The sequence below is a fragment of the Saccopteryx leptura genome, chromosome 3 (genome assembly GCF_036850995.1).
Source record: "Saccopteryx leptura isolate mSacLep1 chromosome 3, mSacLep1_pri_phased_curated, whole genome shotgun sequence".
In the NCBI taxonomy this organism is placed as follows: domain Eukaryota; kingdom Metazoa; phylum Chordata; class Mammalia; order Chiroptera; family Emballonuridae; genus Saccopteryx; species Saccopteryx leptura.
Genome location: NC_089505.1, coordinates 80,639,853 through 80,659,559, shown reverse-complemented (window position 1 = coordinate 80,659,559; position 19,707 = coordinate 80,639,853). Strand labels below are relative to the sequence as shown.

At 60.6% G+C, this 19,707-nt stretch overlaps 3 protein-coding genes across 6 annotated transcripts; all 3 read left to right on the top strand.

Annotated features, from left to right (window-relative positions):
- The first annotated feature begins 5,177 nt into the window (after positions 1–5,177).
- IL11 (interleukin 11) lies at positions 5,178–7,507 on the top strand. The gene is made up of 4 exons (XM_066371958.1): positions 5,178–5,201; positions 5,393–5,479; positions 5,608–5,769; positions 7,069–7,507. The coding sequence occupies exons 2-4, from the start codon at positions 5,450–5,452 to the stop codon at positions 7,237–7,239; spliced, it is 363 nt and encodes a 120-aa protein (XP_066228055.1). The 5' UTR covers positions 5,178–5,201; positions 5,393–5,449; the 3' UTR covers positions 7,240–7,507.
- Positions 7,508–9,976: 2,469 nt separating this feature from the next.
- GARIN5B (golgi associated RAB2 interactor family member 5B) lies at positions 9,977–15,078 on the top strand. Its single transcript, XM_066372603.1, has 11 exons — positions 9,977–10,126; positions 10,290–10,444; positions 10,530–10,791; positions 11,022–11,046; positions 11,462–11,526; positions 11,612–11,718; positions 11,807–11,859; positions 11,957–12,102; positions 12,223–13,767; positions 14,865–14,951; positions 15,043–15,078. The coding sequence occupies exons 1-11, from the start codon at positions 9,977–9,979 to the stop codon at positions 15,076–15,078; spliced, it is 2,631 nt and encodes an 876-aa protein (XP_066228700.1).
- On the top strand, positions 14,825–16,597 carry COX6B2 (cytochrome c oxidase subunit 6B2). Of its 4 annotated transcripts, XM_066371957.1 has the most exons (5): positions 14,863–14,951; positions 15,043–15,096; positions 15,595–15,717; positions 16,250–16,350; positions 16,459–16,597. In XM_066371957.1, exons 3-5 carry the CDS (start codon positions 15,612–15,614, stop codon positions 16,510–16,512), a joined length of 261 nt encoding a protein of 86 aa, XP_066228054.1. In that variant the 5' UTR covers positions 14,863–14,951; positions 15,043–15,096; positions 15,595–15,611; the 3' UTR covers positions 16,513–16,597. The 4 variants fall into 4 exon arrangements, with proteins under 4 accessions (XP_066228053.1, XP_066228054.1, XP_066228052.1 ...); XM_066371956.1 differs by lacking the exon at positions 15,043–15,096 and having other exon boundaries at positions 14,825–14,951; XM_066371955.1 differs by lacking the exons at positions 14,863–14,951; positions 15,043–15,096 and adding an exon at positions 15,258–15,474.
- The last annotated feature ends 3,110 nt before the right edge of the window (positions 16,598–19,707 follow it).

The window sequence follows — 19,707 nt, the reverse complement described above, 5'->3', positions numbered from 1 at the left end:
AGGTGGGAAGGGGCTTTGGGAGTGGCGTAGGGGTCTGTCTGGCCTCCTTAGGGACCTGAGTAGAAAGTGAGTGCAGACCTAAATAAAACCTGTCCCCCTTTACCTAACAGGACCTGAGGAATAGGCACCAGAGGCCTGGCCAGGGAATCCCTCTGGTGGTAACCAGAGGCGTGCTCACAGAGACTTTGTTGCCAGGGTCTGCCCCCTAGTAACCAGGGGCTAGGGGGGCTGAGGCTCAGGAAACATCGACCAGCCCCACTGTTAGAGAGGCCCCCTTTGCAACTAGGGACCGAGGAGGGCAAGGAAACAGCGGGGGTCGGACACTTGCTCAGGAGTCTCCTGGTCTGGGGGGGTCCCCCTGATGGGGAATATGTAACCAGAGCAGTCTGACCACACCTGTCAGGTAGCTCTCAGTGCCTAGGGGTGAGGGCGCCGGTCTCCCCACCCATCGGCAGAGAAAGGAGTCCAATGGAAGGTCCTCAAACATCTTGTTGATGCAGGGACCAGGTTGGGATGGAGTCCCCAGTTCACCCCAAGTGAACCCCAACTCAGCCTTGCAGCAGCTCAGGGAGCAAGGGGCTCAGCCCTCCCAGAGCAGAGAGTCTTTGTGTCCAGATTCCTGAGTTGGAGGGAAAAGGGACCTGGGAGCTGGGACACCTGGATTAGAGAGAAGGGGAGGAGGGGCTCAGGACTCCTGGTCTGAGGGAGGAGAGGGCCGGAGACCAGGTCTGAGGGCAACTGTCCAGGAGTCTAGACCCCATTTCGCGGGAAACCCCGTGAGGCTGACTCCATTGTGTAATCTGTAAACATCCTGGTGGGGGCTGAGTGGGCCCTGGGCTGCCTCCGTCAGAGATGACACAGGTCAGAGGGGGCTCGGCGGGGGGCCTTGGGGGTGGGGGTCAGAGGGGCTGTGAGGCTGAGGCCAGGCAGCTGCTGCTGACCGTTTCCTGTGTCAACATCATCTGGACCCACTTCCAATTCCCGGGATTCCTCAGGGATCAAGGAGGGGGTGGGGGGCGGGGCTGCCGGGCCCTGGACCGCGGCTTGGGATTGGGGGGGCCCCACCTTCACCGCTAATGACAGGTTTGGGCTGCCTTTGCGGCCTGCCTGCCCCGTCACCCCCCAGAGGCCAGACAGGACCCCCCAGGGACAGACAGACGGACACACACAGCCTGGGACCTGCTGACCTCATACCAGCCAGCCCTGACTCGCCTGGGGGCCAGCACATGAACGGGGACCCTGGGCTCCCTCCCCAGGCCCCTGTGGCATCTCCCCATTGTGTCCTTGACCACTCCTCAGAGCCCCGAGCCCCAGGCCCACGTCTGCCCCGAGTGTTGGCCTCTCAGCCTCCAAGTTTGTCTTTCTGCGGCTCTGGGTGTCACTGGTTTTGCATCTGTTCAGTCTTGTCACCCAGTGCCCTGTCTGTTTCTCCTTGCCGTCATCTGTCATTATTTAGGATTCCCCAATCCTACCTCTCTCCTCCTTGCCCTCCCTTCCATATAAGTGTCCCGAGTGTCCTCAACTGTGGGGAAGACCCAGGAGTCCTGAACAATGCCACCCCTTCTCCTGTAGCCTCCTGCAGCTGCTCAGGGACCACTGACCTGGCCCCAGACTCCTGGCCTCCCCCAACAGAGCACTCCTCCGATTGTACTGTGGGACCACATTTGTCCCCACCTTTCTGGAAACCAGGGTTTAAGGCCTGGACTTCTGACACCTGGGTCTGAGGGAGGAGGAGGGGGAGGGGCTGGGGGCTTCTATGACCAGGTCCTTATTGTTGCTCTCAGGCTGGCCCCAGGCCCAGTCCCCCATCCCCTCAGGCCGGTCCATCCCCCAGGCTGGTGGCCTGAGTCACCTTGGCTGGCCCCCGCCAGTCTGGGGGGGCTACGTCAGTTCTCCCCTCACTGACGCAGCCTCGGGGGCCCCCCACGCTGACTCAGCCGGAAGCAGGCCCCCTGAGGGGTGGAGACCCAGCGGTCAGAGGCCTGGGTCCCTGTGGGAGCAGGGGCCGGGGAGGGCCCCCGGGGGGCTGTGGAAAGGGTGGCCGTGACAGACTGAGAGAGAGAGAGCGCGTGTGCTTACCTGAGGCGATGAGGTCATATCCCACTGTGGGGGGGCTGTGACCTCACCTCCCTGGGGACCTGAGCTGTTGCCCCCCTAGTGGTGGGGGATGACTCCAGCTGCCATTCATCCCCAGAGCCCCCCTGCCAGCTCAGCTCAGTCTGGGGGCCAGGGCAGAGAGGGGGGTCTGCAGGGAGACTGTTGGCTTTGCGTGTCACCTTTTCTGTCTCCTCACTGCCATTCCATCTTTACCTGCCTACCTGGGGCAGCAGGGTGGGGTGCTCCTGCGGACATGGGTTCTGTCTCGGTCCCCCACTGCTCTGCCTTGAGCCCCCGTCCCACCACGACCACATACACCTGGCGCCCACCACCTGTGGGACTGTCAACATTGCTGTCCCCTGAATCCCCCTCTATCCTCCAATGATTCTGTGTGTGTTCCCGTTCCTGCAGGGCACCCAACAAGCCGGCCTCCCTCAGCTCCCCGCTGAGCCGCCCTCTGCACGGTTCCCTCACCCTTGCTCTGTCTGGCCTACAGGCCACATCAGTGTCTCTCTCGGTAGCCACCTCTTTTTCTCTGTCTCCCCGAGTGTCTTCATAAAAACCAGCACAAACAGCAATGGTTCGCATTCATTAGGAGCTGAACATGTGCATTGCATGAGTGAACTCTGTCCACACCAAGGCGTCTGGGGGGGTGGGTTAGTGTGCATACTCAGCGACCCACAGTTTCACAGGGGAAACTGAGGCACGGAGGGTCACAGGCTGTGGCCGGAGGTACCCCCTCTACGGCGGCCTGTCTCCATGTCTCTCTTGCCCGATATCCCTGCCTCTGGTTCTCGTTCGCCTTCCTGTCCCAACCTGTCACCTGGAGAAAAGCTCTCCCTCGCTCTGTGTCTTGCAGCCTCTCCTGATTTGCCACCGGGCCTTGGTGTCTCTGTGAGTCTCTTCTGTCCTCTGCTCCTCTCTCTCTGAGACATTATCACACACACACACACACACACACACACACACACACACCACCCGGGCCTCTTCCTCAGGGGGTCACTCTGGGTCTCTCCAAATCCCTCCTGCCTCCTTCATCTCTCTGATCGCTGACTGCAGAACCTCTCCTCTGGGAGTCCCTGGTCCTCTCTGCTCCTGCAGCCTATCTCCTAGCTGTGAGCCATCATCTCTCATTCTCTGCAGCTCTGCCCTAAAGACCCCATCTGTGCAGGTGTCTCTTGAATCCGTGCCTGGGTCCTAGTCTCTCTCTCTCTCTCTCTATTTATATATGTGTGTGTGTATGTATGTATATATGTGTATGTATGTATCTGCCCCTTGGAGTCGCCCCCTCAGAGAGTCCATCTCCCCAGCGCCCCTCCCCCCACCCCTGCCTCCCCACTTCTCCGCCTGTCGTGTGCAACCGACCCCCGCCCGCAGCCAGGGCGCAGCGCTACAGCCGTGTGTGTCTGCCCCGGGCGGGCGGCAGCCGGCCGAGGAGGTGGAGGGAGGGGACGCCAATGACCTCACCAGCCCCTCTCCGACCACCCCCCCTCCCTCCCTTTCCCTTTCAACTTTTCCAACTTTTCGTTCCGTGCCCTCCTCCGAGCAAAGGCGGCGTGAGCCCTGCGAGGACGCTGGGCTCCGTCTGAATGGAAAAGGCAGGCAGGGAGGGTGAGTCAGGATGTGTCAGGCCGCCCTCCCCTGCCGCCTGCCCCCCGCCCGCCCGCCTCGGCCCCCTATATAACCCCCCAGGCGAACGCACTCCCTCACTGCCGCGGCCCAGGCTGCTCCCCGCACATGCCTCCCCGCCCCAGGCCGAGGCCCAGCTGACCCCAGGGGCTCCCCCGGCAGAGGACAGGGAAGGGTTAAAGGCCCCCCGGCTCCCTGCCCCCTGTCTCGGGGAACCCCTGCCCTGTGGGGACATGAACAGTAAGTTGGTTCCCGTTCACGGGGTGGGTTGGGGAGGACACGGAGGGAGGGAGGGAGGGACCGTTGGCGGGGAAGGTGGGGTGCGGACAGACAGCGGAATCGGACCGACAGACCAGACAGGAGAGCCGGAGGGCGCGACGGGTAGGTAGCCGCGGAGAGGCGAGGCGAGTCCGGGTAGACAGAGGCCCGGGCGGGGTGGGCAGAGGGAGCGAGGGGATGGAGATGCACAGACTAGACCGACACAGAGGCAGATGCAGCGAGGTGACCCCCCAAAGGCCCAGGAGGAGCCTCAGGGAGTCAGCGGGGACCAGAAACACACACACACCCAGGGAACCCCCGACAGAGAGGCTGCACGGGGGAAACTGAGGCAGAGAGCCCAAGGAGGTGAGGACCAGGAGGAGGAGGAGGACGAGGGAGAGAGAGGCAGGGGTGCAGACAGGAACGGGGCCACCGGACGGCTGCGGACGGATGGACAGCGGCGGGAGCGGCCCGGGGGCGGGCTGGGGGTGTGCGGCGGGAGCGAGGCGGCCCGGGGGGCGCTGATTGGCTGCGGGAGGCTGGGGGCGGGGCCCTGGGGGATGGGCTGCCCGAGGGACGGCGGCCCTGAGTCCCGGCGCCGCGCGCCGGCTCCCGCTCTCCGGGCTAGGTGTGCCGGGGCATCCCGCGCTGCAGCCGGCCCTCCGCGGCCCTCCTCCGGGTGCGGGGGTCTCCCGGAGAGGGTCTCGGGCCTCCCGGCCTCCGGTCCGGGCTCCCTCTCCTGTTCTCAGTCCGGCCCGGGTTCCCGGGGCCCGGGGAGGGGGCAGGTTCTGGCCTGTGCCTCCCCCTCATGCCCCGCCCCGGGGCCCAGATTCCGGCGTCCGGGGGCGGACGGGAGACGCCCGGCCCGTCTACCCGCCCGGGGCCGCGTCTGCTCCGACGGGCGGGGCAGCCAGAGCGGGAGAAGGAGAGGAAAGCCCGCCCCGGCCGGCCGGCAACCTGCCCTGGGCGCTCCGCCCTGGGACGCAGGACTCCTTCCTCGGACCACCAGTCCCCCCTGAGCCCTCCGCCTTCTCCCGCCTACAGGTGTTTGCTGCCTAGTCCTGGTCGCGCTGAGCCTTTGGCCAGATAGAGCCGCTGCCCCAGGGCCACCTCCGGGCCCCCCGAGGGCTTCCCCAGACCCTCGGGCTGAGCTGGACAGCGCCGTCCTGCTGACGCGCTCCCTCCTGGCGGACACTCGGCAGCTGGCCGCCCAGCTGGTAGGAGAGACCGGAGAGGATGGGCGGGGGCCCGGAGGAGAGTGGCCGAATCGGGGGAGGGATCTGGGCTTCCCCGGGTTGCCCAGACAGGGCCGGGGGCAGTGTGAGGTCTGTGGAGGGGAAGAAAGGACAGGCCCTCCCCGCAGAGCCGGGCAGAGTCCCCCTCCAAGCTTTTTCTTTCCCCCTCCAAGAGAGACAAATTCCCAGCCGACGGAGACCACAACCTGGACTCCCTCCCCACCTTGGCCATGAGTGCAGGGGCGCTGGGAGCCCTGCAGGTAAGAGCAGTGCAGAGGGACGGGGTGGAGATGGGAGCGGAGCCGTGGGGGAGGGCGTCCCGGGGCGGTTAGATGCTGGCGGGAGCCTGTGTCTGGTGCTCCTGACACTTTCCGCGCCCTGTCCCCAGCTCCCGGGCGTGCTGACGAGGCTGCGGGCAGACCTGTTCTCCTACCTGAGGCACGTTCAGTGGCTGCGCAAGACGGGAGGCCCTTCCCTGCGGACCCTGGAGCCCGAGCTGGGGGCCCTGCAGGCCCGGCTGGACCGGCTACTGCGCAGGCTGCAGCTCTTGGTAAGAGCTTCCTGCTCAGAGACCCTTGCCCTGAGTGTCCCCAAGATCGTGTGGTGCTGAAACCCTGAGGGCCCATGCTACAAAATCCTGCCAGGAAACTCATCATCTCAACCCCCAAAACTCAGAGACCCCACTCTCTTGTGACCCCCAGAACTCTCACTTGGAAGTCCTAAGACTTGACAGTCCAAACCATCACCAGGACGCTGAGTTCCTGGCCCCAAGCCACCATGTCCCCTGCCCTGAGCTCTGGAAACTCTGAACCCCCAGACTCTGAGATTCCCAGACCCTGAGATGCTGGACCGGAGACCCTGATTTGGCAAACCCCAGACCTACAAGAACCTAGACTCTGAGGTCTGAAACTATAAGACCCCAGACCCTGAGCACCAAGTCCCCAAGATTTCAGAACCTGGTTGTGAGCAGCCCCTGAGACTCCAAGTTCCCAAGCTCCAAAGCCACAGACCTAAGACCCTAAGATCCTTGGCCCAGACCCCAAAGACCCTGGAGCTCCCATTCCAGGCCCCAATTCTGTGACTGCCACACTTGAGACCCTAGCCCTTACCCATGAGTCCCTGAGATTTAAGACCCCAGCCCTGAGATCCAGGCCCAGCACAAGATTTGAGTCCACGGTACCCAGCCCTTACCTAGCACCAGGATCCCAGCCCCGACTCTATAGACCTCACCCTCAACCCCTTGGACATGGCCCTGGAACCCCAGCTTTAAGACCGACCCCCCACCTTTTAAGCTCAGCCTCCCCTTTTTTTTTTTTTTTGAGAAGTAGGGAGGCAGAGAGACTGACTCCCGCATGCGCCCGGCAGGGACCCACCCAGCATGCCCACCAGGGGGCGATGCTCTACCCATCTGGGGTGTTGTTTCATTGCAACTGGAGCCATTCTAGTGCCTGAGGCGGAGGCCATGTAACCATCCTCAGTGCCTGGTCCAACTTTGCTCCAGTGGAGTCTTGGCTTTGGGATGGGAAGAGAGATAAAGAGAAAGGGGAGAGGGAAGGGTGGAGAGGCAGATGGGCACTTCTCCTGTGTGTCCTGGCTGGGAATCAAACCTGGGACTTCCACACATCGGCCAACGCTCTACTGCTGAGCTAGCTGGGCAGGGCTTCAGCCTCCATTTTTTGAACCCAACATTCTAAACTCCCTACCCAGACACCCACCCCAAAGGCCAGGGACACTCTGGAAATGTGCAGCCTGGACTCCCAAACCTGATTCAACAGAGGTTCCAAACACCCTTTCCTGGACCCCTGCTGCACCACTGTCTTGTTGCTAACCCTCTGTCCTCTTCCAACAGATGTCCCGCCTGGCCCTGCCACAGGCACCCCCTGACCCACCAGCTCCACCCCTGGCCCCACCGTCCTCAGCCTGGGGAGGTATCCGGGCGGCCCACGCAATCCTTGGGGGGCTGCACTTGACGCTGGACTGGGCGGTGAGGGGCTTGCTGCTGCTGAAGACTCGGCTGTGACCCACCACCCAGAGCCGCCGCCAGACCTTATTTATTTATTTATTTTGGGACTGGGGGTATGGCAGCCAGAGGACCCACCCCCCTCCACCTAATCTCCCCCTAGTTAGAGACAGTCCCTCCAGGAGACTTGGGCGGGGACATCTGTGCCTTATTTATACTTATTTATTTCAAGGGGTGGGTGGGAGGCAGGTGGACTCAGGGGTCCCCAGTGGGAAGGGACTAGGTAGGGATGCAGATTCTTGAATCTCTAAAGCAGTCTGGTCCCAGTGTCTCCCTGGCCCCCACTCCTCTGGGTCCGAGCAGGAGTATATATATATTATTTATTAAACTATTACTTTTTTGTGTGTTAGGGTGGGGAGGGAGGGGGAAAGGAGGCCTGGGTTTTTGTATAAAAACGTGAAAAGCCTTTGTGAGATGGAGAAAGGGAAATTAAATTTGTCAAATACATGCACTAAGAAGCTGTTTCAATTGGGGAACTGTTGGTTGGGGGCTGGACACATAGGGTCTCAGGGCATGGAAAACGAGGGATCCTGAGTGGGTAAGGCCATAGAAAGGAGACCATTCGTGCTCCAGGGACCCTGAGTCCTGTAAGGCAGGTTCTGAACCTCACCGGGTGCCCAGCACTTCATAGGCATTCAATAAATATTTTATTGATTGTTTTAGTTTTATATTTTTTATTTTTATTTTTTGAGAGAGAGCAACATCAATCATTTTGTTCCACTCACTTACACATTCATTGGTTGATTCTTGTGTGTGGCCTGACCTGGGATCCAACCCACAACCTTGGCGTATCTAGACAATGCTCTACAAAACTGAGCTACCTGGCCAGGACGGCATTCAATAAATATTTAGTGGAAGGCTTCAGATGGTTCCCCTGTGATTGACCGACAGTGCTCACACAGGGCAAAGCTGCAAGCTGAAGGTCTTCCTGATGGCAGTGTTCACATCAGCAAATTAAAAAAAGCAACCTAGGCCTGACCTGTGGTGGCGCACTGGGTAAAGCATTGACCTGGAATGCTGAGGTTGCTGGTTCGAAACCCCAGGCTTGCCTGGTCAAGGCACATATGGGAGTTGATGCTTCCTGCTCCTCTCTCTGTTCTCTCTCTTTCCTCTCTCTCTAATAAAAATGAATAAATTAAAAAATAAAATCAATAAATATTTAAACAAAACAAAAATACAACCTAGGTGTCCAACAGTGGGGGATGGTGAAGTAATTTAGATATCCTGTGATGAAACGTCCCCAGCCACTAGAGGGTGCTACAGGGGCTGCTCCAGATGTGCAAGGAGCAGGCTGCAAACCACAGCGTGATCTCCGTTTTGTGTTTTTCTCTGTATATATGGTTGTGTGTGTGTGTGTGTGTGTTTAATCCTAGAAGGAAATATACCAAAATGTCAACAATGGCCGCCTCTGGGTAGCAGGTATGGGCTGGGATTGTGGGTGATTTTTTTTTTTTTTTTTACAGCCACAGAGAGAGTCAGAGAGAGGGATAGACAGGGACAGACAGGAATGGAGAGAGATGAGAAGCATCAATCATCAGTTTTTCGTTGCGGGACCTTAATTGTTCATCGATTGCTTTCTCATATGTGCCTTGACCACGGGCCTTCAGCAGACGGAGTAACCCCTTGCTTGAGCCAGCGACCTTGGGTCCAAGCTGGTGAGCTTTTGCTCAAACCAGATGAGCCCGCGCTCAAGCTGGCGACCTTGGGGTCTCGAACCTGGGTCCTCTGCATCCCAGTCCGATGCACTATCCACTGCGCCACCACCTGGTCAGGCTGTGGGTGATTTTGTTTGTACTTTCCAGAATTTCTACAGTGACTGTGTATTTCGCATGACATATTATTAAAAAATAATAAACACTATTTTTAGAACACCAGTCGCCCCCCCCCCCCCCGGCCCCCAAATAAGCTCTCAAAAAGGGACTTGGAAGGACCATCTGTCCATTGAGTGCCTGCTCTGGGCTGTGCATGAAGTGCAGCAGGGTTTGACTGACAGAATCTCCTGGAGCCTTCATTACAACCCATTTTACAGGCGAGCAAAACTGACGCTGGAGGGGGTGCCTGTTCAAGGTCACACAGCTAGGGAGAAGCTTTTGTGATTCTGGCTCGTTGCAAAAGGTATGCCCCTTTCTGTATAACTCAATACACAGCAACTGTGACCACGGACACAAACATATTCAATAGGGGAAACTGAGGCTCCGCGGGAGGATGTCTTACTCAAGGTCTAGAGAAAGGTTAGTCATGAGTGGGGGGCTGTATTCGGGACTCCCCTCTTAAGAGGCAGAAACCTTTTGGTCAACTATCCATTTGCAACATCCCAGATGGACCCTCCCAGAGGGCCTTGTCTTGTTACCATTTTGAGTTTGCCACAGGGTGTTCTGGTTCACGCCCCCACCCCTCCCCCAGCCCTCCTCACCCTCATCCCGCCCCCACCCCCTATCCTCAGGACTCCAGGCCACATCTTCAGGGCAGAAAGGAGCCCATGGCCCCCCACCCTGAGAGGGTTCCTAGGAAGAGTTCTATCTGTGTAAGATGAGGTCACAAAGCCCCTCCAGCGAAGGCTCCTCCCCACCCCACCCCCCCGACCCGGCAGACCACCCCCGCAGGGCCATGGTCAAACCCTGGGGAAGCAAGCTCCACTCCCTGGAACCGCTGAGCTCAGGGGGGCCCGGGCCAGTGGGCTGGAGGGTGCCGGGTCCCTGACTCCGTGCCCTGGGTGACCCCTCTTTCTGCACCTGCCATGAACAGACTTCGGAACATCAGGCGCCTAGACTCACTGCCGTGCCCCCCGAAGTGGGTCCCCACTCTGGGCCAGCTGCAGAAGACCCTCCAGAAGGGCGAGTACTTGCCCCTCCGCCCGCTGCCCATGTTCGAGAGTGACTTTGTCCAGGTTCTCCACCCCCTGCGCCCTGGGGTGGAGAGGGGCAGAACCAGACCTCCTGAGCTGGGGCATTTGGGGCAGCTGGGGGTTCAGGGGGTGGGGGCTCGATCTGGGGGTGCTGCAGGAGCATCGCAGCAAGGAGTGGTCCCAGCCCCTGCCCCCGCCCCCGCAGGTGACCAGCCAAGGAGCCCCTGTGTACGTGCACCACAAGACCAACCACCTGACCATGGGTGTGGCCGCCTCCCTGCCCGGCCCCGTGCTGCCAGATCTCCTGCTACTCGCTCAGCCTTCCGAGAGCAGGGACTGCACCAACCTCATCCTCACCAGGTGCCTCCATCCCCCCCCCCCCCATTCCCTGCCACCCTTGTCTCCATCCCCTGCTCGACCTCTTCCATCTCCTGCCTCCCGCTAGGATGATCCCGCTGGACCTGGTCCACCTCTACGTCCACAACCTGTCCGCCTGGCGCCTGAAGCTTCGCTTGATCACAGGCCGCTACTACTACCTGGAGCTGGACGCCCCCGACAGCGAGGTGGCCTTTCTGTTTGACCGCTGGATTCGGCTCATCAATCTGCTCCGAGAGCCGGCCAACTTCTGGGCCCCCAAGACTCTGAAAACGCCCCTGACGGAACTAGCGGCCCAGGTGGCACCTCCTGCCTCCACCTGGCGCCTCAAGGTGGGGCCGGTGATCACACCAGACCCCAGAGGGCCGTGATGGTTCTAGATTCCAAAGAGAACCAGGACCGAGAGCCTGAAGCCCAGGGTCCCCAGGAATGGGGCTGGGGGTGGGGTCAGCTGGTCTGAGGGAGGAGGGGCTGGGGGCTTGGAGTCGTAGGCTGGGTAGTGAGGGAGGTGTGGAAGCCAGGAATAAAGTGCCCCTCCTGACTGGCCCCTCTCCGTCCTCAGGACCAGTCCCACACCAGATGTTCAGGTGAAGGCTCTGGCATCCATTGGGTTTGCCGCATCTCGGCGTCTCTACCGCCGGGCGCGGTGGAGCGCCCAGCACTGGTATCATCGTTAGCTGTTCCCTCTGTCCCGGGCCTGAGCACCGCCCACGCCCCAACCCCGCCCCCTGGGCCTGAGCACCGCCCACGCCCCAACCCCGCCCCCTGGGCCTGAGCACCGCCCACGCCCCAACCCCGCCCCCTGGGCCTGAGCACCGCCCACGCCCCAACCCCGCCCCCTGGGCCTGAGCACCGCCCACGCCTCCCAACTTCGACCCCCGGGCTTGAGTACTGTTCACACTCCCAACCCCGCCCCCCGCCCCAAGGAGTCTTCTCTCATCCTTTCCCACTGCCCTTCCCAGTGTGGGGGAGCCTGACTCAGGTCTCCCCCTCTCTTTGCAGCCATGACTGTTGACCCCTGCATGCCTTACAAGACGCGGACATCTCAGAAACAGAGGAAGGCCAAGGTGAGCAGGCCCCGGCGGCCTGTGGGCGAGGGGCCGAGGGGCGCCGCCGCCTGATGGCTCCCTCTCTCCCCTGCCCCCCTGCCAGACCACCGTCAAGCGCAGGTTCAAGTCCCAGGCTGTGGGCGACTCCGTGCCTCTCCTCTGGTCGCAGCTGGAGCATACTGGCGCTGGGGGCAAAGCTACAGAAAAAACGTAGGCTCGGGGCCGTGTTGTCCTGTTGTTGGTGGGGTTAGAAGGGGGGGGGGGAACCCAGCCAAGTCCCGTCCTATTGCGCCTACAGGCCCCCCCCAGACCTCGGTTTTCACCGCTCTCGGACCAACATCCGAATTTCCGGTGAGCGCACCCTGGCCTCTCCCTCCGTGGACGTGAACGACGACCTCCTGCCTCTGCCCCTGCCCCTGAGAGCTCAGACATCTTTGTCTCCTCCCAGAGAAGCCCACCGTCACCATCAGGACCATCTTCAGCATCTTTTCCAGAACCTTCAGCCAAATGCTGTCCTCTTCCAAGGCAGCTATCTGCTGGGGCCCGGACCCCGGGGTCCGAGGGAGGAGGGGGCCGGAGAGCCTGGACCCCCGGGTTGGGAGGAGGAGGGAACCCCTGGGTCCAAGGTAGGAGGGGGCCGGGGGCCCAGACCCCTGGGTCTGAGAGGCCCCCATGGCCCTGACCAGCCTTCCCCTCACCTCCTTCTACCCCCAGGGCTCCTTACCTGATTCTGATGGGGCGATGGTCCCTGACGGTTTCTTCGAGATCCCATCCCATCCTATGTGGGAGAACAGCCCTGCTGTTTCCTCACCGGGCTCCTACAGTCCCTTGGATATGCAAGGGAACGTGGGAGACCTGAGGGACCCGGAGTCCAGCACTTTGTCCTCCCACTCCGTCCACCAGGCCCCCTACTCTGCCAGCATCTACTTGCATGACCTGTACTCTTCCATCCCCGGTCACAACGAAAAGGCCACACCTCTGTGCTCTGTGCAGAGGCTGCAGCCTCCGCCCTCCCAGAAGACCCCCTCTGTCCCTGCCACCCTTGCGATAAACAAGGCTCCACTCGTTCTTGACCAGTCCCAGAGGACCCCAGTCCTAGCTTCTGTTCCCCAGAAAGCCCCTGTCATCCCTGGAGCATCCAGGAAGACCCCACGTGCACTGGCTAGTCCCCAGAAGGCCGTGTCCCGCCCTGTCCCCAACCAGAAACCTCTGTCCCCACCCCAAAAGGCTCTGACCACACGCACCCAGTACCAGATGACTTTGGGCCCTGCCAGTTTGGGCACGTGGCCTGTGGAAAGTCCTATCAGGAACGTGCCTGAGAGAAGCCAGCCTGAAGGGAAGAAAGAGCTGGTGCTGGTGGTGGGTGCCCAGGAGACAAAGGTCATGGGGATGCGGGACCAGAAAGTGGCCCGGGGGCCGCCCTTCAACACCACCAGGAAGGAGTTGAAGGGGGCTGTGATTGGCAAAACCCAGGAGATCACTGTGGATGGCTTGAAGGCCAAGCTCCACAGGATGAAGGAAGAGAAATCCCTGGACGTGCCTGTCTTCAAGTCTAAGGTGAAGAGGCAGCAGCAGAAGTTGGTCAAGACGCGGGAGCTAGCCACGGAGGGAGTGTCTCAGGAGCGAAGAAGGCCCTTCTCTGTGGAGGAGCTCCCTTTTGCCAAGATGATGATTGTGGCCAGCTCCACAGAGGTGTCCTTGGGACCGGAACTGGTTGGTCTGCCCTCCTGGCTCTTAAGCACCCATATGTTGGCTACGTCAACCAAGGTCCCAGATCTCCCCCACGCCAGCCAGGTGGCCACGCCACAGCGGATGCCGGTGGTGGTCAGGGAGCAACTCTGGCAGGGCCCCTGGGCAAAGGGGAGCACAGGTATGTGGGTGGAGGAGACTTCACATCCGTGGGCAGAGGTCAAGGCGGAGAAGCTGCCCTCGGACTGGAAGGGGCCTTCCAGAGAGCACCCCCACTTCCAGCACGCCCCTGGCAGCCCAAAGGTGGACAGAGTCTCCCAGGTCCCCATCGCTCTGCCTGAAACGAGGTGGGAGGACGTTCAGTCCCCCGTCTCGCTGACCCCTGTCTCAAAGATGAAGGCCAGGGTGTCCCAGATGCCCAACCGAGAATCTCAGGAGACTGTGGGGACATCTGGCCAGGGCCCCTTGGCCAAGACAGAGCCATCTTTGAAGTCGCTCATACCCAAGCTCTTGAAAATTGAGACTCTGAGGGACATGGCCAACAAGTTGAAGACAAAGAAGAAACAGCATGTCTTCACTCCTTGGCCCAGGTGTGTGTGTGTATGTGTGTGAGAGAGAGAGAGAGAGAGAGAGAGAAAGAGAGACAGAGAGACTTAGAGAGAGGGACAGATAGGAGACAGGAAGGAAGGGGGAGAGGTGAGAAGCATCAATTCTTCATTGCAGCTCCTTAGTTCTGTTCATTGATTGCTTTTTCATATGTGCCTTGACTGGGTGTCTACAGTAGACTGAGTGACCTTGGGCTCAGTGAGCCTTGCTCAAATTGGATGAGCCCACGCTCAAGCTGGTGACCTGGGGTCTCGAGCCTGGGTCCTCTGCTCCCAGTCCACTGCACCACCGCCTGGTCAGGCGGCTCAGGACTCCCGGGGAGAAAGAACCTCTGGGGTTGTCAGCAAGAAGGAGACGTGGGCATGAAGACTTGGAAGGGTCAGGGTTTGGGAGCTCAGAAGGCAGGGAATCACCACGCCACCACCTTTGAAAAACAGTACACCCAGTGAAACAAGTCAGACCCAAATGCCTGCCTGCTATATAGATTGTGAATTCCATTTGTGTCCGATGTCCGGAACAGGCGACTCCATAGACACAGAAAGGAAGTTGGCAGTTGCCAAGGTCTGGGAGGGATAGAGGAAACAGTGACTGCTTCAAGGGTATGGGGCTGGGGGGGTGGTAATGAAAATGCTCTGTAACCAGATAGAGGTTGTGGTTGCGGGACCTTGGGAATGTAATTATCGCCACTTTGAAATGGTTACAATGGTCAATTTTACGTGACGTGTTTTTTCCAACTATACGGTACCCACTAAGAACGGAATATGAGACGGGCTCTGTCCAAGGAGCTAGCTGGAAAGGGAGAGACAGGGAGAAGCCACAGGTGTGCGACGTGGTGAGCACAAGAGGAGATTCTTAAAAGGAAGAGATAAAATAGTGCATCGGGATGTTGGGGTGAAGGGTCCAGAGTTGGGCTTGCTAGTGCTGAGGCAGGAGACAAACACCTCCGAAGGGCAGGGCGGCACGGGAGGGGGCGGGTGGAAACTCGGGTTTCAGTTCAGGCTTGCCCGCTCCTGCAGCAGGACTCCTTTCCTTCAACACGTGTTTGCTCTCTCTCTCCCCAGCCAGCTCGGTTCCCAGAGCCCTCAGTAGCACGATACGGGAACTTAATCTCGGTCGCTAACGTGTCCAGAGGAGCCCGGCGTGGCCAGGTAGCCCCTGCCACCCTCAGACCCGCTCTAAACCTGGCCCGAGTCTGGGCACCCCCAACTCACCCTTCCGTACCCGTTGCTCTTCCCGCAGGCCCCGGGCGCCATGTGGCTCTATGGGAAGAAGTAGGGCGGGGCTCACTCTCCGGTAGAGACCAGAGCTACCTATACATTTTTATATTGGGGGGGAAGGGGAGCTCGTGGGGTGGCCCAGCCTCGCAGAGATTAAAAGCCCGAGTCGGTGACGGCGAAATCGAGCCTCAGTGCGTGCGCGCGCGCAAGGGGGGCTCATGCGTGGGGACCCACGGGAGGCGGAAAGAGGGGTCCACGTGGACGCCCCCCCCCCCCGCGTCAGACCGTTTGCTCCAAGCGCAGCGGTTCCATTGGCTGGGTTTCCGGGTTCCCAGCCAATAAGGCCGAGGGGTCGTGGTTTTCCTGGGCTGGAACCCTCGAGATTGAGCGACGAGCGGCACCCCGAACGGAAAAACACGCACAGGCCACCCAGCGACTCGCTGACATCAGCCTAGTGAGGACAGGACGGGTGGGATCGCGGCTGGGCTTCGGGGGATGGGGTGGGGTTGAGGAGTTGAGTGTAAGTCGGAGCGATGGGCGGTCCTCGGGCCCCACGGAGCCCCCCTCCCCGCAGGAGCTACCGACTCTGTTATGTTCCACCTTGAGAAGCCGTTAAAGGGGCGATGGCCCACGCCGCCCTTCGACCCGCGCTTCCCTAACCAGAACCAGACCCGCAACTGCTACCAGAACTTCCTGGGTGAGTGAGCCCTCGCGGGCAGGGTAGGGGGAGCGGAGTGAGACAGGGAGGCAGGAAGGGGCGCGCCCCAACTCTTGAGGACCGGACAGGAGCGGAGCCCGGACCTGCAGGGAGCAGAGACCGTTGGGGTGGGAGGTGGAGCGAGCCGCGGTCGAAGGGGCGCGCACTATCCGGTAGGGGTGGGGCCGGCCCGTGGATGGGCGGGGCTACGGGGAAAGGCGGGGCCAGGCTTGGGGTGGGCGGGACCGAGGCAGTAGCGGGGCGGCAGAGAGGGAGATAGGGCCTGGCCAGGAGCGGGGTGGGACCTACCTTGGTGAGGGTGCGACTTGGCCTAGTCTTCAGTGGTCGGGGTCTTTTCTAGAGAAGTGTGACTGAGTCTTGGGGGAGGGGCGGGGCGAGGGAGCGCAGGGTCCTGGCCCGGAGGAGGTAGGACCAGATCTTGGAGAGGTGGGAGGGGTATGTGTGTGTGTGTGTGTGTGTGTGTGGGGTCTATTCTGGAGTCTCGTGACCACCGCCCAGTCTCTCCCCGCAGACTACCACCGCTGCGTTAAGAACATGAACCGTCGGGGGAAGAGCACGCAGCCATGCGAGTATTACTTCCACGTGTTCCGCTCGCTGTGCCCCATAAGTTGGGTGAGTGAGCAGGTGGGCGCCGGTCGGCGATCGGGCCTCTGGCGAAGGGTCGGGCTGGGCTGGGTGGAGCTGAGCCTGCGCCCCTGCCTCCCTCCCGCCCCATGTCAGGTGCAGCGCTGGACCGAGCAGATCAAAAAGGGGACCTTCCCCGGCAAAATCTGACGATCTGAGCGCGCGGCTCCTCCGAGGGACTGCCCTTCCCCCCCCCAGTCTCAAAGCTGCAAATAAAGCTATGTTGTTGCCGCTGTTTTTTCTTATTATCTGTCCAGTGCGCCGTGGGGGCCCCGGTACGTCCTCTCGGGGTCTGCGCCCTGGAGCCCACACGACTCTTCTGAGGATGAGGGAGGGGTGGGGAGGACTATGCTTCATCAGAGCTGGGATGGAGGGAGGATTGTCAGCTCTCCGGACTGGGAGCAAGCAAGACCCCCTCCCCGTCTCCCTTCCCTCCAGCAGGCAGCAGCAGCCAGCCCAGGGTCACCTTAGGCTCTCTGGATGTCCACACTTGCCCACAAGGATAGTCCCAGAGTGCTCCTGCCTTTCAGTCCCCACGCCTACTTGTCGCTCAATTTCTCCATCTCCTTCCTTGGGATCGCCTACTCTTACCTGAACTACCTCCCAGACTCCTCCATGCCAGCCCATCCCATCTCAAGTCCTGAGGGGGCTCATTTTAGGACCATCCAGCGCCTACCCCCACCTCCTTCACCAGCTGGGGACCATTTCTGTGCTCTGTGCCATGCTCTTTCTCACCCCTGCCGCCATGTGCCTCCATTTCCCACTCAGTCCCTGTCAGTCCGGTCCGGAGAGCCCTCCCCACAGGGGCCTCTGCCCTACTGCACCCGTCCACAGCCAGGGGCAGCTGTCTCCATTCTCTCATGAAACGGGGTGACCCCTCCCTGGACACGTGTCACTTCATTTCCCTACAGACCTCTCCTCCTGGATGCTCAAAGGTCCCACCCCACTGGACACTGGGCCTGCCCTCAGCCAGCCTCCCATCAAACAATGGTGAGATTCCTTCTGATCCCAGATACCTCTCTTTAAATATCACCTCTCCAGCCACCTCCACCGCACACCCCAGGCAGAGTGACCCTTGACCGCGCACACGCATGCACGGAGTTGGGTCCTGCCTTAGCCAGCTGGCTGTGACACCTGGGCAAGGGAGGGTGGATTCGACTGTTTCTGCCTGAAGCTGTTTACCTCCTTGGGCAGCCTGGACCCCCAGCCTGAAGCTGTCTCGAGAGGCTCCGTCCCACCCAGGGGTTAACCTGTGTGCACCTGTCTCCCCAGCAGCAAACAAGATAGTGCAACGTCCCCTGATCTGCAGGGATGACAGGAGGGGCTGGATGAGCTCAGGGAAGGATGGGCTCCATCCAGTCCCTCTCCCCCCCCCCCATGCCATCATCACCCCGCCCAGGGCACACTGAACACGTGCTGTCCCATCTCCTGTCTCTCGGATGACTCCACTCCGAGACCTTGGCCCCCAGCGACCCTCTCTCAGACCGTGACCTGAGAGGCAGAGGTCGAATGAGGGCACAGGGTAGGCACGGGGGCAAACAGACCTGGAAACTACAGGCGGGGAACGCCCCCCCCCCCCATTTCCCGATAGCCTCCCGCAGACAGAGGCCACATCAACACAAGAAGGAAGCAAGGCCCTGGCCGGTTGGCTCAGCGGTAGAGCGTCGGCCTGCCGTGTGGGGGACCCGAGTTCGATTCCCGGCCAGGGCACATAGGAGAAGCGCCCATTTGCTTCTCCACCCCCCCTCCTTCCTCTCTGTCTCTCCCCCCCCCCCCCCCCCCGCAGCCAAGGTTGGAGCAAAGATGGCCCCAGCGCTAGGGATGGCTCCTTGGCCTCTGCCCCAGGCACTAGAGTGGCTCTGGTCACGACAGAGCGACGCCCGGAGGGGCAAAGCATCGCCCCCTGGTGGGCAGAGCATCGCCCCTGGTGGGCGTGCCGGGTGGATCCCAGTCGGGCGCATGCAGGAGTCTGTCTGACTGTCTCTCCCCATTTCCAGCTTCAGAAAAATACAAAAAAAAAAAAAAAAAAAAAAGAAGGAATCAAGCAGTGGCACCATGCAGGCAAGGTGGCTGAGTCATAGAACGGGGTCACAGCTGTCTTGAGAGCTCGGTGAGGTCACCCAGGTAGCACTGGAGCCACCAGGCTGACACCTGTGCAGACATGGCCTACCTCTTGAACTCACCAGTGCAGCACGTGCCTGGAGCTGGCCAGCAGTCCCTCCCTGCCTTCTTCTTTCCTTCCCTCTCTGGCCAGGACCTCCCCACTCCCATCCCTCGACCACTTCTGGGACATTTCTACACTCTTGTTCTCTCTGTCGCCACCATTGCCCAATGGATGCATGAGCCTGGGCCAGAGCCAGACCCACCCGGCCTCTAACCTAGCTCCCAGCCGCCTAGACTGACAACACTGCTGACTCCTGGCCCTAAACTCTGGCTCTGGACACCTCCCCGTAGGTCCTGGGCCAACCTTGGCTGCCACATCCTGAGCCCTCCACGCCAGCTGCATGTCTCCCTGTCCCCTAGCAGTGTCCTCGGTCAGAGGAAACTGAGAACACACAAGTTGCTCCCTCTCAACTTGCATCCCTGCTCTTCTTCCTCCTCCTCCCCCCTCCGCACCCATCACCCCCCCCCCCCAGCCGCCCTCCACCACTTATCCGTTCCCCTCCTCCCCTCTGCCGCCATCCCTTCCTTGGATCCAGCTCCTTCCTACCCATCTAGACTCAGGTGCTTCCGGGTCAGAATCACAAAACCACCCAGATGCCCTTTGCTCCCACCGTCCCTCTCTTCTCCTTCCATCCCACCGGCTAGCTAGCTGTCCCTTGGTCCCCGGGGGCAGCTCTGGCCTCCCTGATGTCTGCCTCTTTTCCAGACTGAGCCTGAGATGAACTCTGGGCTGTGTTCGACTCCCAGCTCTGCAGTTTACCAACCACATGACCCCAGATGAAATCCCTAAATACTCCGTGGTCCATTCATCTAAGTGTTTCACTGGCGCTAGGGGATGATGCTCTGTCTAGTCTTGCTGTCGTGGAGGCAGTTGGCGGGGGAGGGGGATGTTTAGGGCGTCTGTCCATCTAAACAATTTGAAGCACTCAGCATCAGTGTGGTCCCATTCTGGTGCCCAATATTGAATCAGAGAGTGGGTCACCTGGATGTGTGAGCCCTTTAACAGTCCTGAAGCTCCTGAACCGGGTCCACAGTGCACAAGGGTCAGAGAGCACCCCCCTCCCCACCCAGGGGACAAGCGGGGTCCGGGCTTGGGAAATCCTGCCTGCACAGTACAGGGCCCCCTCTTGCCTTTGCCTCCCACCCACCTTCCCCATTTACCTTGCTCTCTGGTTCCCATGT

Bases quoted from the DNA above. Each gene is read 5' to 3' on its own strand.
- IL11 (XM_066371958.1), top strand. From the start codon at position 5,450: ATGAGTGCAGGGGCGCTGGGAGCCCTGCAG. The intron at 5,480-5,607 runs GTAAGAGCAGTG...CCCTGTCCCCAG, and splicing joins GGGCGCTGGGAGCCCTGCAG to CTCCCGGGCGTGCTGACGAG. The intron at 5,770-7,068 runs GTAAGAGCTTCC...CTCTTCCAACAG, and splicing joins TGCGCAGGCTGCAGCTCTTG to ATGTCCCGCCTGGCCCTGCC.
- GARIN5B (XM_066372603.1), top strand. From the start codon at position 9,977: ATGAACAGACTTCGGAACATCAGGCGCCTAGACTCACTGCCGTGCCCC. The intron at 10,792-11,021 runs GTGGGGCCGGTG...CTCCGTCCTCAG, and splicing joins CCTCCACCTGGCGCCTCAAG to GACCAGTCCCACACCAGATG. The intron at 14,952-15,042 runs GTAGCCCCTGCC...CTCTTCCCGCAG, and splicing joins GAGGAGCCCGGCGTGGCCAG to GCCCCGGGCGCCATGTGGCT.
- COX6B2 (XM_066371956.1), top strand. From the start codon at position 15,612: ATGTTCCACCTTGAGAAGCCGTTAAAGGGGCGATGGCCCACGCCGCCC. The intron at 15,718-16,249 runs GTGAGTGAGCCC...CTCTCCCCGCAG, and splicing joins CTGCTACCAGAACTTCCTGG to ACTACCACCGCTGCGTTAAG. The intron at 16,351-16,458 runs GTGAGTGAGCAG...GCCCCATGTCAG, and splicing joins CGCTGTGCCCCATAAGTTGG to GTGCAGCGCTGGACCGAGCA.